At 50.4% G+C, this 15,020-nt stretch overlaps 1 protein-coding gene across 1 annotated transcript in view; it reads left to right on the top strand.

Annotated features, from left to right (window-relative positions):
• Positions 1-15,020, top strand: part of PLBD2 (phospholipase B domain containing 2) — a 212,580-nt gene that overhangs the window by 100,617 nt on the left and 96,943 nt on the right. The window contains exon 7 of the mRNA XM_069619232.1: positions 13,567-13,727. Within this exon, the coding sequence (XP_069475333.1) occupies positions 13,567-13,727 (161 nt within the window). The remainder of the gene's footprint in view (positions 1-13,566; positions 13,728-15,020) is intronic.

The raw sequence follows: 15,020 nt of genomic DNA, 5'->3' as shown, positions 1-15,020 counted from the left end.
GTCGCTTTCTCATGACTCAGAGTATTAACCCAGTGCCGCCACAGCTGAGAAGCATTGTCCTCTATCGGTTATGTCATTGTCTCTACAAGAGATGGATATCTCATGACCTCTGGTACTGTCCCAGTAGCACTAGCAGATACTGACTGCACCTTGGTTCCTTTGTTGTTCGGTGCTCTAGATTTATCTTGTATGCATTGGGTCCTGTCCATTCTATCACTATGGGTGGATCCCTTGTACCCCAGGGATTCTTGCTGTTTTCTAAATGGTCACCCAGAACACTTAGTTAATATTAAACTGCTCTACTACAGAGACCCCATGATGCCAGGGCACTACCCTCTGATCTGCTAACGGTGGGTTGATCCTAGAGCAGGGGTGGGCAAACTTTTTGACTCGCGGGCCACAATGGGTTTTAAAATTTGACAGAGGGGCCGGGCCAGGTGCATTTGGAGGGAGTGTTTGGGCCGGATATACTAAAGCATTAAATGTAGTGTGTGCAAACCTCATAGCACAGTAAGAACACTACAACCCAATTTATTAACTGTCTTTCAAATGTGAAAAATAGCCCTTATCAGTTAATAAATTTGTCTCAAGGAATATGCAAGATATGGCATTTACATACTATTTCGCAGATACTGTGAGGAGGAAATGTAAATAGATTAAAATAACATACGCACTGTGATTTATCAAGATTGCGTCTGTTTTTAATAAGTTTCAATCGAAGGTGCAAAATTAAAGAAATCAACATTTATTGAAAAATGGAATCACTTTCAACATTCAAAACATATTATTACACAACGAAATACTCAAGCGCAATAATATCTACTTGTGTTAAACTCCGCAAAATCATGGATGGATTGTCCTGACCGCGCGCTCTACAAACTCGCCACGGACGCCCTCGCCTTCACGCGCAAACAGTACACGTGTATCGTTGCCAAGCACACAGACATAGGCTGTATTAAATATCCTACCTGCAGCTGAAAATTTAAATTTAAATTAAGAGCGATGTGCGGCGTGTTAATTAAGCTACTGTACCGCTGCTGTGCGTAAATGCGCATTGCTCTTAATTAAAAGACGCACTTCCAAACTTTCCATATGCATTTTTTCATAACAAAGCAGAAACTCACCATTTCAGTGGGAACAGTGTTGTTGGTCTCCCTTTTTTGCCAGTGCATCAAAGTCTGGAGTTAGTTTTGTTGTGACAGATCTGAGGTGTTGGTCAGTTAACTTGGATCTGTGATGGGCTTTGTTGATTTTCATGACGCTAAACGTCTGCTCACACACGTAGGTCGAGCCAAACAACACCAGCATCTTCTGCGCCGTCCTCCGGAGGTTTGGAAACGCGGTCTCGTTAAGTGAAGCGTAAAAGTCATTCAGTTTAAGAGACTTGAACTTCTCCTTTGAGACGGAGTCAGACTGAAGATCGATCAGTTCCAATTGCAGCTCCTGCGGTGCTGATTCGGGGTCTTGTGACAGGGGACAGGACACCAGTTGAAGTGACTTGTCAATTTTTTCAAAATCACAGAACCGACGGCAAAATTCTCTGTGCAGATCGTCCAGTGATTTGCAGTATTTCTTCGCATTTCGGGCGGCCTCTTTCTGCACGGCTAGTGTGGGGAAATGTGCGAAAGATTTGTTTGACATTTGCCTGGAGAATAAAACCAGCTTGGATTTGAAGGCTCTCACATTTGTGTACATGTCGTGCGCAAACTGATCTTTCCCCTGTAGCTTCACGTTCAGCTCATTCATGTGTGAAAATATGTCCACAGCAAACGCAAAGTCACAAAGCCAGTTTGTGTCGCTCAGCTCGGGGAATTCTTCGGATTTCCCCATTAAATTAAAAAATGAGCGAATCTCGTCTTTGAGCTCCCAGACTCGTTGAAACACTTTCCCCAAACTTAACCAGCGGACGCGAGAGTGGTAAAGTAGGTCCTGGTGATCCGCATTAGTTTCTTCCAGGAACGTAATGAACTGACGATGATTAAGTCCCCTTGCTCGTATGAAGTTAACAAGTTTTACAACTGGATCCACGACGTGATTAAGCTGCAATACAGACTTACACAGAGACTCCTGATGAATGATGCAGTGAAGTAAAATAACATCCTGGTCAGGGTTTTCTTCTTTCACTTTATCCTGGATTCTTTTCAGCAGCCCGATGTTTTTTTCCAGTTAAATTTGGCGATCCATCCGTGGTGACATTGGCAAGTTTACTCCAAGGTAGCTTCATTCTCTCGATGACAGAAGACACCTGTTCATATAAGTCCTCTCCTCGCGTTTTCCCTTTCAGTGATTCCATGCTCAAAAGCTCCTCCGTTATCTCAAAACTGTCGTTAATCCCTCGGATAAAAATTAGGAGCTGAGCAGTGTCTTTTATGTCGTTACTTTCATCCAGTGCTAGTGAATATAACTTAAAGGACTCCGCCTTTTTGTTTAACTCGCTGACTATATCTTGGTCAATCAGTTCCACGCGGCGAGTCACTGCGTGCTAAACTGATTTTTTCAAACTTGGCTTTGCTCTCCGGACACAAGAGACCTGCTGTCTCTACCATGCACTCTTTCAAAAACTCGCCTTCGGAGAAAGGCTTGCTAGCCTTTGCTAATTTGAATGCCAGCAAATAACTTGCCTTGGTACTTGACTCTTGAATTGCAGTTTGTCGGTGAAAAAAGTTCTGTTGACTCTGTAAATTAGCTGCCAACCTCTGAGCAGTAGCCGCCCGTTCTTGTGTTGACTGCTTGCTAGCATAGTTTGCATGCTTCGTGGCAAAGTGACGGCTGATATTGTACTCTTTGAAAACCGCAACAGCTTCTTGGCATATCAGACATACAGCCGTTGGTCCACTCCTTATTAAACACTCGGCATTCGCTGTCCACTTTCCTTCTCTTTGGTCCGCTCATTTTTACAGAAGGGCTTAATGGTGACGTGAAACGAAGTGAAAATTAAAGTGAAATAAAGAGAAATACGCGCCACTCCAACAACGGTCAATGTGTTTTGAGTGCGCCATCTATTGGGGAAACGTGGGCATTGCAGGGAAAGGGGAAAAAAAGGAGGTTTTTACTATAATTTGGACAAGTTCGGCGGGCCGGATTAAAAAGCCTAACGGGCCGTATGTGGCCCGCGGGCCGTAGTTTGCCCATGTCTGTCCTAGAGCCTCTGGTTGCGCACCTACTAGTTGACTTTGAATCCAGACCTGTGGTTGCTTTCCTAGTTTTTAGTATATTTCATGCATGCCACTGCCCCATCGCATTCCGGCGGCACTGCTATTTTAAGATGGCTGCTGTGCCGACAACCACATTCTGAAATTCCTCCCCATGAGCAGCCACTGGCGCAGTGCAATTTTGCTCAGTATGTACATCGGGGCAGAAAAAGCATTGAAGTCCTACATATTTGCTAAGGGTCCACAGTTCATTTAGTTGTGCTGCGCAGTTGCAAGGTTTTTGTAATATGAGCCATGGGTGAGCTAGTGCGAGTGCATGCAAATGGCGAGAGAGAGAGTTCCACTGTTATTTGGTACATATTTCAAGTCGCAAGCTACTGGTTGGGCTTTAAGTCACTTAAACCCCTCTGTTCTACACATGTACACAGCGCATAATTCCTACTCGCTACCACTATCCAGTGGCTTATGGCGATGGCACATTTTGAGGCCTGTTTGTGATGCATTTTTCTTAATTTAATTAGACAAAACACACCGAAAATTTAATTACAGAACAAGTAGGGTAGTTCTTAACTACAAATTGACAATTTTGTGTCACATTTTGGATTTCTATTGTTATCTGGAGCACCACCGTTGGCCAATCATCGAGTCCTTGCGAGTTGTTATCCTAGTCTCACTACAAGAGACGGGCATCGCATGGCACTACACAGTGGCACGAGTAGTTGAGGATAGTCTGCACCCTGGTTCATGCCCCAATGATACAAATATATTAAAATGGAGAGCTGTACGCTTGCACTGGTATTTTAAATGTTAGTTTATACATTTACTAACCCCCATAGAAAATTACCAAGCGCAGTGTCTGTCTGCATGTAGGGCAAATATATAGAAAAACACTGTTAAAGCTCTTGTTTTAAATAAATGAAATAAGCTTTTGGAGTTTTACATTTTGCTGTCTGGGGCAGAACTTGGAAAAACCCACTTAAGTGAACAGGGTTACACTTCTTAGTTTAGGCCTGAGCCACACAAAGGTTTGGAAGGAATATCGAGCAGCTAGACTTATTCTAAGAAGGGAGGAGGGCTGTAGTGCAGTACAAAGAACTCGGAGCAAATCCGCAAAAACACTAATAGACTAAGATGTTATGTAAAAAATTGTCCTTTATTATATAATAAGGCAGAGATAATTCACAAGTCAAATCTGTACTTTAAAACACTAGGATAATTCAAGATCACTTGTACCCCTGTTATAAACAGTGGAAATCTCTCATCACTTGCATACACTCCACTAGTGATTGAGCATCCATTGGAGTATTTTTTGGATAATAAACCACAGTTGTTGTAACCTTAGAATACCATTGGTAGTAACAAATCACTTAGTAAAACCATATTTGCTAACTGTTCCAAACTTGTATAACTTATAATAACTTTTTTCCAGACTGTCTTAATGAAACAAACCCTATCTTGAGTGAGTCTGTGTTCAACTGGGTCACCATTGGCCAGGGGTGGAGCGGGAAATCGGGGTAAAAGGTTTGGTATTGCCGAGTCCAGCAGGAGTCTCTTCCAGTAATGCAGGTAAGTAAAGTTAGTTTTCCAAAGGCAAAGGAATCGGTGTTCCCTTGTAGGTTTGCCCCAAGGACCAGTGTCTTAAGGCAGGGTTAGAGTACAATCGGTGGGCAACCCACTCTATGGGCGACCTAGAGGGGTTTGAGATAAAGTTATCTGCAGCCACCAGGGTCGCATGATCGAGTAAGATAAGGTAAGTTGTACCAGGGGTAGGACAGTACCTTCAGGTGAAGAAAATGTTGCTGCAGGACAGTTCCGGCGGTGTGGCAACAGCAGACCCGTCTCTGGTTTCTCTCTCTTGGCGACAGAAGAAAGGGAATTCAGTGGCTCTGGCGATCGCTCTTGTGCAGCTAGACGCCCAGCAAAGGGGCTTCTCGGTTCTGGCTTGTTGGTGCCTTTTTTTCAGTCTCGGTTGAAGAATGGTTGTTGCGGCGGGGCACTCTTCTTGGCTTCTCGTCCTCAGCTCGCGTAATCAGACTTTTGGGAGCTGAATCCGGTCCCTCTAGGCTTAGAAGGATGCCCATAAAGTTTCAGGTGAAACTGCGCTTCAGGAGAAGGATGCACAGCAATGCCGCCTAGGTCCTAGGGTCTTGGCTAATTGCAGACTCTTCAAGGGATGGTGCAAAATGTAGTTTGTCTTGTGACTTGGGCCCACCAGTCCAATGGAGGAAGTTGCCATTTTGGCTACTTCCCTGTCTTAGAAGTTGAGGTCTGGGCAGCAGTGGTTACTCAGCAGGTGCTGGCGGTCGCTGAAAGTTGTTGGTGTCGTCCTTCGTGCTTCTTCGGATCTTCTGTTCCAGCGGTCTGCTCTTGGTTTCAGCACCAGGACCTCCTGGATTTATTCAAGAAACCTGGATGAGTCCACCAATCGTATCCCATGCAGCAATGAAACTTGGAGATGGCTGTCCAATGGGGACAGCCAGCCTCCTAGTCAGAGCTGGATTCGCTCACGCACACTGCAGGACAAAGAACAGGAGTTTTCGGTTGACCTCCGACACTTCCTGTCCTACTCTAAGGGTCTTTGCAGGCTTTCCAATGGAAGCCGTGCAACAACAAAGGGGCAATAGGACCCTACCACACCTAGCAGGGTCGAAGAAGACATAAAGGACAGGCAAGACATAAAGGACAGGCCATCTTGTTTGCGGCTTAAAGTTCTGGACAAATGGTGTCCTTTGTGTCCCCTAGGGCAGCTGAGAAGACAGCCTGCGATGACAAAGCTGTATAAAGGGTACACTACCACCATTCTAAACAGATAGACCTGTCCCAGTAATCCAAAAGCTACTGGAGAATCGATATAAGGGATACATTGGATCCCCTCTGCACTCTACATAAGGTGGATGTGCTATTCTCGCAAAATAAAACGCATGTCATCCCCCCTGCTATGGTAAATGTTTACCAAGGAAAGTAAAAACAATCACAGGGAGGCTGTAGGAGCCTCCAGCAACTCTGCACACAGCAACACTGCACAGAAAGTGCTGTGTGCTGCTTTAGTACTTAAATAGAGGCTTGCCAGCCTGTGTACACACACCAACTTTGTCTCTTATGATGTTTGCACACCTGTAAGAGCCCCCCGTACCATGAGGTGAGGCTTGACAAAGCGTGTTTCTACCGCCTACTATTACACAGTAACCCATATGCATTGTTGAACCTTTTTGGTACTATATGATTTCTGTAACTAGCTCCTCGACGCCCATGTGCTTTGTGCACTGAAATAAATGGAAAAATAAAATTTAAATAAATGCATTGTAGATGCCTTTAAAATTGGAGGAAAACATGACTCCACAAAAGAAATGCCAAAAAGAGGTAAAAAGGGTTCCCAAGATCAGAATGAAAGAATGAGTGTGTGGAAAAAGGTTCCCACTCACTCCGACTCAGTCAAAAAAATCCAGCAAAAAGTGCTGGGGGACTCAAAGGCCGAAGAGAATTTTGCACAAAGATGGAAATCTACTCGCACATGAGCACACAAATGATGTGGGTGGAGATAAAACCTAGACTCCTGAAGGAAATCTCCAAGTCTTGTCTGTTTTTGAATGATTTAATTTATGGGAATGTCTCTTTTGAATCAATGAGACCTGCTTGAGCGACCAGGCGGAGAAGCTGGACTCTACATTGCCCTGCTGGAAAAGGGTCGGCTGAAGTATTTTTGCAGCAAGAGATTTGTTGCCTTCTCTTTTTCACAATCCCACACCCCAAATCCACCAGACACGCCACTCCTAAGGTCCACAAGGAGCAGGCCTGCATTGCCTAAACCAGAAAAACCTCAGACCCTTTGTTTCCATATTGGGTCAATCAATAAATGTAGCCTCTTCTGGTGCGTTTTTTCTTTTCTGTTATTGCTTGTGCTGAACACCACATAAAAATGAGCAGCTCCCACCACTTCCTCAAGCACATGGCTTGTTGGGGGGGCTTCTGGGATAATGCCTTTCTTTCCCATTCATTATTTTGGCAGACAGACGAGCAGATTAAATTAATGCAAAGCTCGAGTAGTAAGATGCTTATCTGGAAGATTCTTGTACATATATCCAACTCTGTTCTGATTATATCTTTCATAATTCTTGATATATCCCAGTTTCTCCAGCATGGGGTCTGGCATGGATTCACATGCTCATGAATATTCCCCGTCGTCAGGCTGGGAATCCTCGGTAAAGAAAAAACCAGTATCAGTTTCGTTTCTGATCTGTCTTTCGTAGTAATAACCAATCACTGGTCTCTGCGTCATACTGACCACAGCCAATGACTGCCCTCTACCTAAGCACCGCCTCTGGCAGCCATCTTCAGATTTTTACCGCACGTTCATGTGTTGGGATCCTCGTGCTATTGCTCTCGAGCGTTAGTGCTATTTTTCGCGCTTTTTTCACAAAAACTTCGATTCTTTCGGTCAAAAGAGCCTCAAGCTCCACCGATCCTACATCCGATCAACGGGGACCCGTGTCGGATTCGTCTGCGCCCCTCAAGGGTGAAGATTCGTCGAGCTACACTTCGGAGGACTCCAGAAGCTTCTCAGGCCCGGTCTCGGAGATGGCCCAGTAGAAGGGAAGCTCGACGCCCGGAAAGCTGTTCAGGGTCTGCCCTGGATGCCAGCTGCAGAACGTCTTTAAGGAGGACGAACACTCTTTCTGCCTTTACTGCCTTCATGAGGACAAGACGCACGTGGAGAAGGACTGTGCGTTTTGCGGCAACATGTCGGAACGGACCATGAAGGACCGCCATCAACGTCTCGCCAACTGGCTGGAGGGTAAGAGCCCGTCTGGCGAGAAGAAGAAATCCGAGCGGTCTTCTAAGACCTTTGAGGGCGCGACGGGGGCCCAACATAAGGCTAAGCACTGCGAGTCCGCTGGCACCGGGAGCGCCGAACGGTCGGGCTCTACGGGCGCCAGGCAGGGCGCACCCTCCCCGGCACCATCAACCACGAGCCAACGCTCTGGGTCGGGTAAGAGGAAGGCCGAGCACCCGGCGAAACTCCTGGAGAGGCCCCGGTCGAGCTCTAAGACAGAGGAGGAGCGTGGCAGTGCCCCCATCCTCAAGGATAAGGCGGTGAGCGCACCTAAGGTGGTGAAGGCCTTGATCCATCCGACCAAGCCCTCTATCGAAACGGTCGCGGCGGCCCTGGCTCAGCCTGTGGAGGCTGCGCCAGTGGTGGCGACCTCGGGGCCCAGAATCTCCCTGCCTCCTCGGAGGGAGTCTTCTTTTGTGCCCATCGATAGGACCCCCGTGAAACCCTCCGTGGGGAAGAAGAAGGGAGGGCAGGGCGTCATCGTAGATTCGGCCTCAACCTCAGAAGAGGAGCTGATCGAGGTCTTAAGCCACGGCCTAGGCGTGGAAGAAGGCCAGCCCGTCGGAATGGACCCCGACGCAGGTGACGACGACGACGACATCGTCGAGGATACCGACGGGGCCCCTGCTCGCCTGTCGGATTCCCCTCTGCCAGCGCCGCAAGACAACTCGGCGGCCATTTTGTTGGCCATACAGTCCTTATGCTCCGAGATGAGGACGAGACTACCGTTACCGACGGAGGAACCTCTCCCGTCGGGGGATCCAGAACCGGGACCTTCTGGTGTTCCCCCTACCAAGAAAAGAAGGATCCATCCACCACCTCCTTTTCAACCGTCGCGCCCCGTCCAGCCCTCCTCCCCGTCCACCCGAGGGGATGATACGGGGACTGACACGGCAGCGACGGGTACGGACGACGAGGCATACGACGAGGATATTCCGTCGTCGCCTCCCGCCAGGGCTTCTCCGCCCGACGAGATCGGATCTTTCCACTCCATGATCTCCAGGGCTTCCGAGCTTTTCCAACTCTGCCCTGAGGAGAAGAAAAAGGACGGCTTCCTTTATCAGCGGCGCAAGGCCAAGAGGAAGACGGTCCTCGCAGTGCCTCTGTTGGACGACATTTGGGATGAGGGCCTTTCCCTCCTCAAGAACCCTTCCACGACGCCAGCTAGAAGAGACCGGTACGAGAAAAAGTACCGGGTACCGGACACGGCTCCCCTGTGCCTCCGGGCGCAGCCTACCCCGGATTCCGTCGTCTCCACGGCAGCCAGGAAGAAAGCGGGGGGGGGTGCGGCCTCCACATCGACGTCCCCGCCGGACGGCGAGGGAAAGAAATTGGATGCTATGGGACGTAGAGTCATCTCGTCGGCAGCGACGACGATTAAAGCGGCCAACGCCTTGGCTATCGTGGCTCGCTACGACAGGGAGCTCTGGTACAAGATAGCTACCCTGCTGGATTTTCTGCCGGACGACAAGAGGGCGGAGGCCCTGGAGATCCTGCAGGAAGGCGAGGTGGCCTCGGACCACGCCATCACCGTGGCGACGGACATCGCCGACACTGGGTTCCGCCAGCTGGGCAACGGCGTTTGCCTTCGACGTCGTGGATGGCTCAAAGCTACGGACTTCCGGCAGGACGTCCAGACCAGAGTCCTGGACATGCCCTTCGACGGGAACAACCTGTTTGGGAAGACAGTGGACAATTCCCTTCAGGCCATCAAGGCGGATACTGAGACGGCCCGGGCCCTCGGAGTTCTGCAGCAACGTCGGACGCCCTTTCGGAGCAGCGGAGGCAAGGGCGCCTCCAGAGGTTCCGGCGGCGATTTCGCTTCCTACCGTCAAGCGGCCCGCTCGTCGTCGCAAGAGGCCTACAGAGGACGAAGCAAGTCTAGCGGACCCCGCCGTCGTCGCCCAGGAGGTCAAGGCGGCAAGGCCGCGTCCAAGCAGGATTGAACCGGCTGTGGGGTCGGGCCCCCACCGGAGCACCCCGGTGGGAGGCCGGCTGGCGGGCTTCGTCAGCGTGTGGGAGTCCATCTCCACCGACCGTTGGGTGCTGGACGCCCTGGCCCGGGGCCACGCGCTCGAGTTTCAAAGAAGGTGCCCGCGCGTCCCCCCCCGTGGCCAGGAAAGAACTTCACGTCCCTCAACTTCTCCTGGAGGTAAAGGCGATGCTCAGGAAGGGCGCCATCGAAATCGTCCCAAAGAGGCTTCGGGGCTCCGGAGTTTACTCGAGATACTTCCTCGTGAAGAAGAAGACGGGAGGATGGCGCCCCATCCTAGACCTCCGACGTCTGAACAAGTTCATCAAGGCGCAGAAGTTCCGGATGGTCACCCTCCAGCACGTCCTGGGCCAGCTGGAGGAAGGGGATTTCCTATCGTCGTTGGATTTGGAGGATGCCTACTTCCACATTCCCATCCTAAAGGGGCACCGAAAATTCCTCAGGTTCGTGGTCCAAGGGCGTCATTACCAGTTCAGAGCCCTCCCCTTCGGACTACGGTCGGCACCCAGGGTATTCACCAAGTGCCTCGCACCGGTGGCGGCACAGCTGCGCCGCGAGGGGATCCACGTCTACCCCTACCTGGACGACTGGCTCATCCGCGCCAAGATGAGGGAGCTCGCCGTGGTTCACACGGCAAGGACCGTCCAACTCCTCACGGACCTGGGATTCTCCGTGAACTACGCCAAATCCCACCTGATGCCCGCGCAAGTCGCACTGTTTCTGGGAGCGAGGCTCGACACAGTGTCCCTTCTGGCCTCCCCGTCGGAGGAGAGGACCAGGACCATCTTGGGCAAGGTGCAACGGATGTTGGTGGCCGACGCGGCCAAAGTGAGGTCCATCAAGTCCCTCCTCGGGATGATGTCTTCCTGCATCTACCTCATTCCCATGTGCAGGCTCCGGATGCGCCCGTTGCAAGAATTCCTGGATGCGCGCTGGATCCAGACGACGGGCAGCTTCGAGGAAAGGATCAAGCTCGACGAGAACTTCCGACGAGCGATACGGTGGTGGGGCACCCGCGCGCATCTGACGGCGGGCATGGACTTCCAGACCCCAGCCCACCAGGAGACTGTGACTACGGATGCCTCCCTGGAAGGGTGGGGAGCGCACACCGAAAATCTGCACGCAAGAGGCCTTTGGCTCCCGACGGAGAAGTCCCTGCATATCAACGTCCTGGAGCTCCGTGCAGTGTTTTGGGCCCTCAGGTCCTTCCTTCCGTCCCTCAAGGGCAAGGTGGTGAGGATCTTCACCGACAACACCACCACCATGTTTTACATCAGGAAACGGGGCGGAACCAGGTCCCCAGCGCTGTCCAAGGAGGCGCAGGACCTGTGGCATTGGGCCGTCGCCAAAAGGACTTTTCTGGTGCCGTTTCATCTGGCAGGGATAAAAAACACCATCGCCGACTCACTCAGCAGGGAGCTGCGCTCATGCCACGAGTGGGAACTACGGCAGGATCTGGTGGATCGCCTCTTCCGACGGTGGGGCACACCCCAGATCGACCTGTTCGCGACGAACACCAAGTGCCGGAGGTTCGCCAGCAGGTTTCCCCAGACGAGGAGCATGGGCGATGCTTTCTCGTTCCCCTGGGAGGGCCTGTTCCTCTACGCGTTCCCTCCCTTGCCTCTGCTAATCCGGCTCGTCAACCAGCTCAAGAGGTCACGGTGCAGGATGATCCTCGTCGCACCTGCGTGGCCGAGGCAGATATGGTTCCCGGACTTGCTGGACTTGTCAGCGTCCCCGCCGATCAAGCTGCCGGCGGACGCGGATCTACTCTCCAGGGAAGGAGGCGCCATCCTCCACCACGACCCGAAGTCGCTGAACTTGCAGGCCTGGCTCCTGCAGCGCTAGAGTTTGGAGGATACGACATACCGGCCGATTGCAGAGAGGTTCTTGCAAAGGCCAGGGCGTCCTCGACTCTTAAATGCTACGGACACAAATGGAAGAGGTTCTCTGTCTGGTGCCACGCACAGAAGATTAACCCTCTACGGATTACGGCTCCCCAAGTACTGCCGTACCTGCTGACGCTGGCCAAAGCTGGTCTGGCACACGCGTCCATCAAGATTCATCTTGCTGCGATCTCCCGATACACCAGAACCACGGGGCGGACGTCCTTGTGGTCTCATCGTCTGGTGAAAGAGTTCATGAAGGGACTGTTCAGATCGTTCCCGCCGGTGAAGGCTCCGGCCCCGGCGTGGGAGCTCAACGTGGTGCTGACCAAGCTCATGGGACCTCCGTTCGAGCCTCTGCACTCGGCCCCGTTGAAGTTTCTATCGTGGAAAACAGCTTTTCTTGTGGCCATCACCTCCGCACGACGAGTGGGAGAGATCCAGGCCCTTTCCTGCAAGGCCCCGTACTTGACTTTCCACGACACGAGGGTAGTGCTCAGGACGCACCCCTCCTTCATGCCCAAGGTACCGTCGGACTTCCATCTCAACGAACCCTTGGTGTTACCTGTGTTCTTCCCGTCGCCTTCGTCGCCGGCTGAGAGGACTTTGCACTCGCTGGATGTAGCTAGAGCGCTGAAGTTCTACGTGGACCGCACGAAGGGTTTTCGGAAGACGTCACAACTCTTTGTGAACTTTGGACCTGTCAATCAGGGGAAGGCTCTCTCGAAGGCTTCCATCTCCAGATGGCTCTCCGGCTGTATCATGTGCTGTCACCGGTTGGCAAACCGACCGCTGCCTGGCCGTCCGAGAGCCCATTCCACCAGAGCGATCGCAGCTACCACGGCGTTCCTATCTGGTGTGCCCCTGCTGGACATATGCAGGGCTGCTACGTGGAGGTCGACGCACACCTTCACGAAATTCTACTGCGTCGACCGCGATTCCAGGGAGGAGTCCAGGGTCGGCCAAGGAGTGCTGCGCAACCTGTTCGCCTGAGGTGAGCCTGGTGAGGAGGTAAGATGCTTAATGTTGAGCCTTTGCCACCTCCCGTGGTTGTGCATGTGTGTACTGCTATGTATTCTTTATTCATGAGCATGTGAATCCATGCCAGACCCCATGCTGGAGAAGGAACAAGTTACTTACCTGTAACTGTTGTTCTCCAGCATGGGTCTGGCATGGATTCACATGCGAACCCTCCCGCCTACCCCTCTGCGGCTCTTCACTTGGTCATACTGCCACTTCACGTGCTTCCAAATCTGAAGATGGCTGCCAGAGGCGGTGCTTAGGTAGAGGGCAGTCATTGGCTGTGGTCAGTATGACGCAGAGACCAGTGATTGGTTATTACTACGAAAGACAGATCAGAAACGAAACTGATACTGGTTTTTTCTTTACCGAGGATTCCCAGCCTGACGACGGGGAATATTCATGAGCATGTGAATCCATGCCAGACCCATGCTGGAGAACAACAGTTACAGGTAAGTAACTTGTTCCTTAGGCATAACCTAATCAGAGCCTCAACGAAAATTCTCAATTCTTATTTTACATGGAATGGCAAAGAGTAAATGTACATTCTAGTGAACCATGTGTTTGATATGTCTGCTGTATTTCAGAGTCGCACTGTTTCTCAGAACGTGGTTCCTTTTTGTTAATGTTTGACTCTGGTGGGTATCTACTGGAACACTGACTTTCCTCTTGCGTTTCCTGCAGGTGACCCTTGAAACCACAATTGGTAACAGCAACCCAGCGCTGTGGAAGTTTGTGAAACCAAAGGGCACGGTCTTCGAGTGGCTGCGAAACATTGTGGCTAACCGCCTGGCAAAGAATGGTTCTGAGTGGGCATCCATCTTCACCAAGTTCAACAGTGGCACGTACGTTTTTGTGGGTCACTTGAGTGTTGGATAGGAATGTCGACTGATCAAGAGACTGTCAGAATTATGCAAGGTGACGGGGTGGAATCTTGGAATCTCAGGATTTATTGGAATCCTGTGTTTGCTGGAGTAAGCAGGGCCATGTTCGATCAGAATGGTGAACGAATGGTGAATACCCTCCGACTGTTTTTTGATTAGTTGTTTGACTAATTACTTTACACCCACAGCAGTAGTCTGGACTGGTAAAAGGCATAGGGGGGGAAAGGAAGCCCAAAATGGTCAGAGGAACAAAATCGTAATGGGAGAGTAGGAGGGTATGGGGTTTGTTTCGATCCCCGCCCCCATCGATTTGTATATCCATTTATTCACCAATTATAGCAAAAAAGTAGACCCAAAATGGCCATTGTTTTGTAAGTACATCAAAATGGGGAATTCAACATTTTGACCTACAACCAACTGGGATCTGTAACTACTTTGTGGCATGCTCGCTGTTGGGAGGTATTTTCAGAATCGGCACTGGTGTGTGGTTCAGAGAGGTCAATGTAGCTCACAAACAAGGGTTTTTTACAACTGGTTCAAGCAAACCTTCTGGATAGCGCAGGCTGAGCAGTAAGGCTTAGACTTAGGAATTCATAGAAGCAGCTGGAAAGGGGTTTACAAAGCCACAAGTCCCCCTTCAACAGGACTTGGTCAAAGCCAACAGGTATGTTTTTAAGACTTTAAAAGCACAACTTAGGATGAATCGGTTTACAACCTCCTAGCCAGTTGGAGAATCCTGCTTCCCAAGGGAACCAATATCCATTGAATATTACTTGCTACCTCGGCAGAGCTGGGGTTCTCATTGTCTCGATTTAAGAGACGCATCAGCTACTGAACAGGAGAAAAGTAAGTCTCCCTCTGCATTTGTCTTCAGAGTTCTTGCTTTCACAACAAATTTTAATGTGCAGGTCCAAAAGTCACAGGGTTCAACGTAGTGTTTCCCACCAGAACAGGTTCTCTTCAGAAATGATACAATGGACTTGTGTGGTGATAGTTTAAAACTATGTCAATGCTATTCAATAGTTTACCAAAGGTAAAGTAAGTGTCAAGGTTAACCCACGGGCAGGATACCTGCTAGGGAGAATTCTCAGAAATGTGCTAATTCTTCCCACCTTCGAGATCCCAGCTCTTTTTGCTGAACTTTGGGACTTTGTACTTTTAATTCTATATAGTCGGTCAAGTGGCACAGCGAGTAGAACGCTCGCTTTGACATCCGTGCAGAGCCTGGTGAGGCAAGTTCGAAACCCAGCAGGG

The sequence above is a fragment of the Ambystoma mexicanum genome, chromosome 10, assembly GCF_040938575.1.
Source record: "Ambystoma mexicanum isolate Mex_15411 chromosome 10, UKY_AmexF1_1, whole genome shotgun sequence".
Classification (NCBI taxonomy): domain Eukaryota; kingdom Metazoa; phylum Chordata; class Amphibia; order Caudata; family Ambystomatidae; genus Ambystoma; species Ambystoma mexicanum.
Note: the sequence above shows the minus strand (reverse complement) of the source record. Positions and strands in the feature narration are given on the sequence as shown.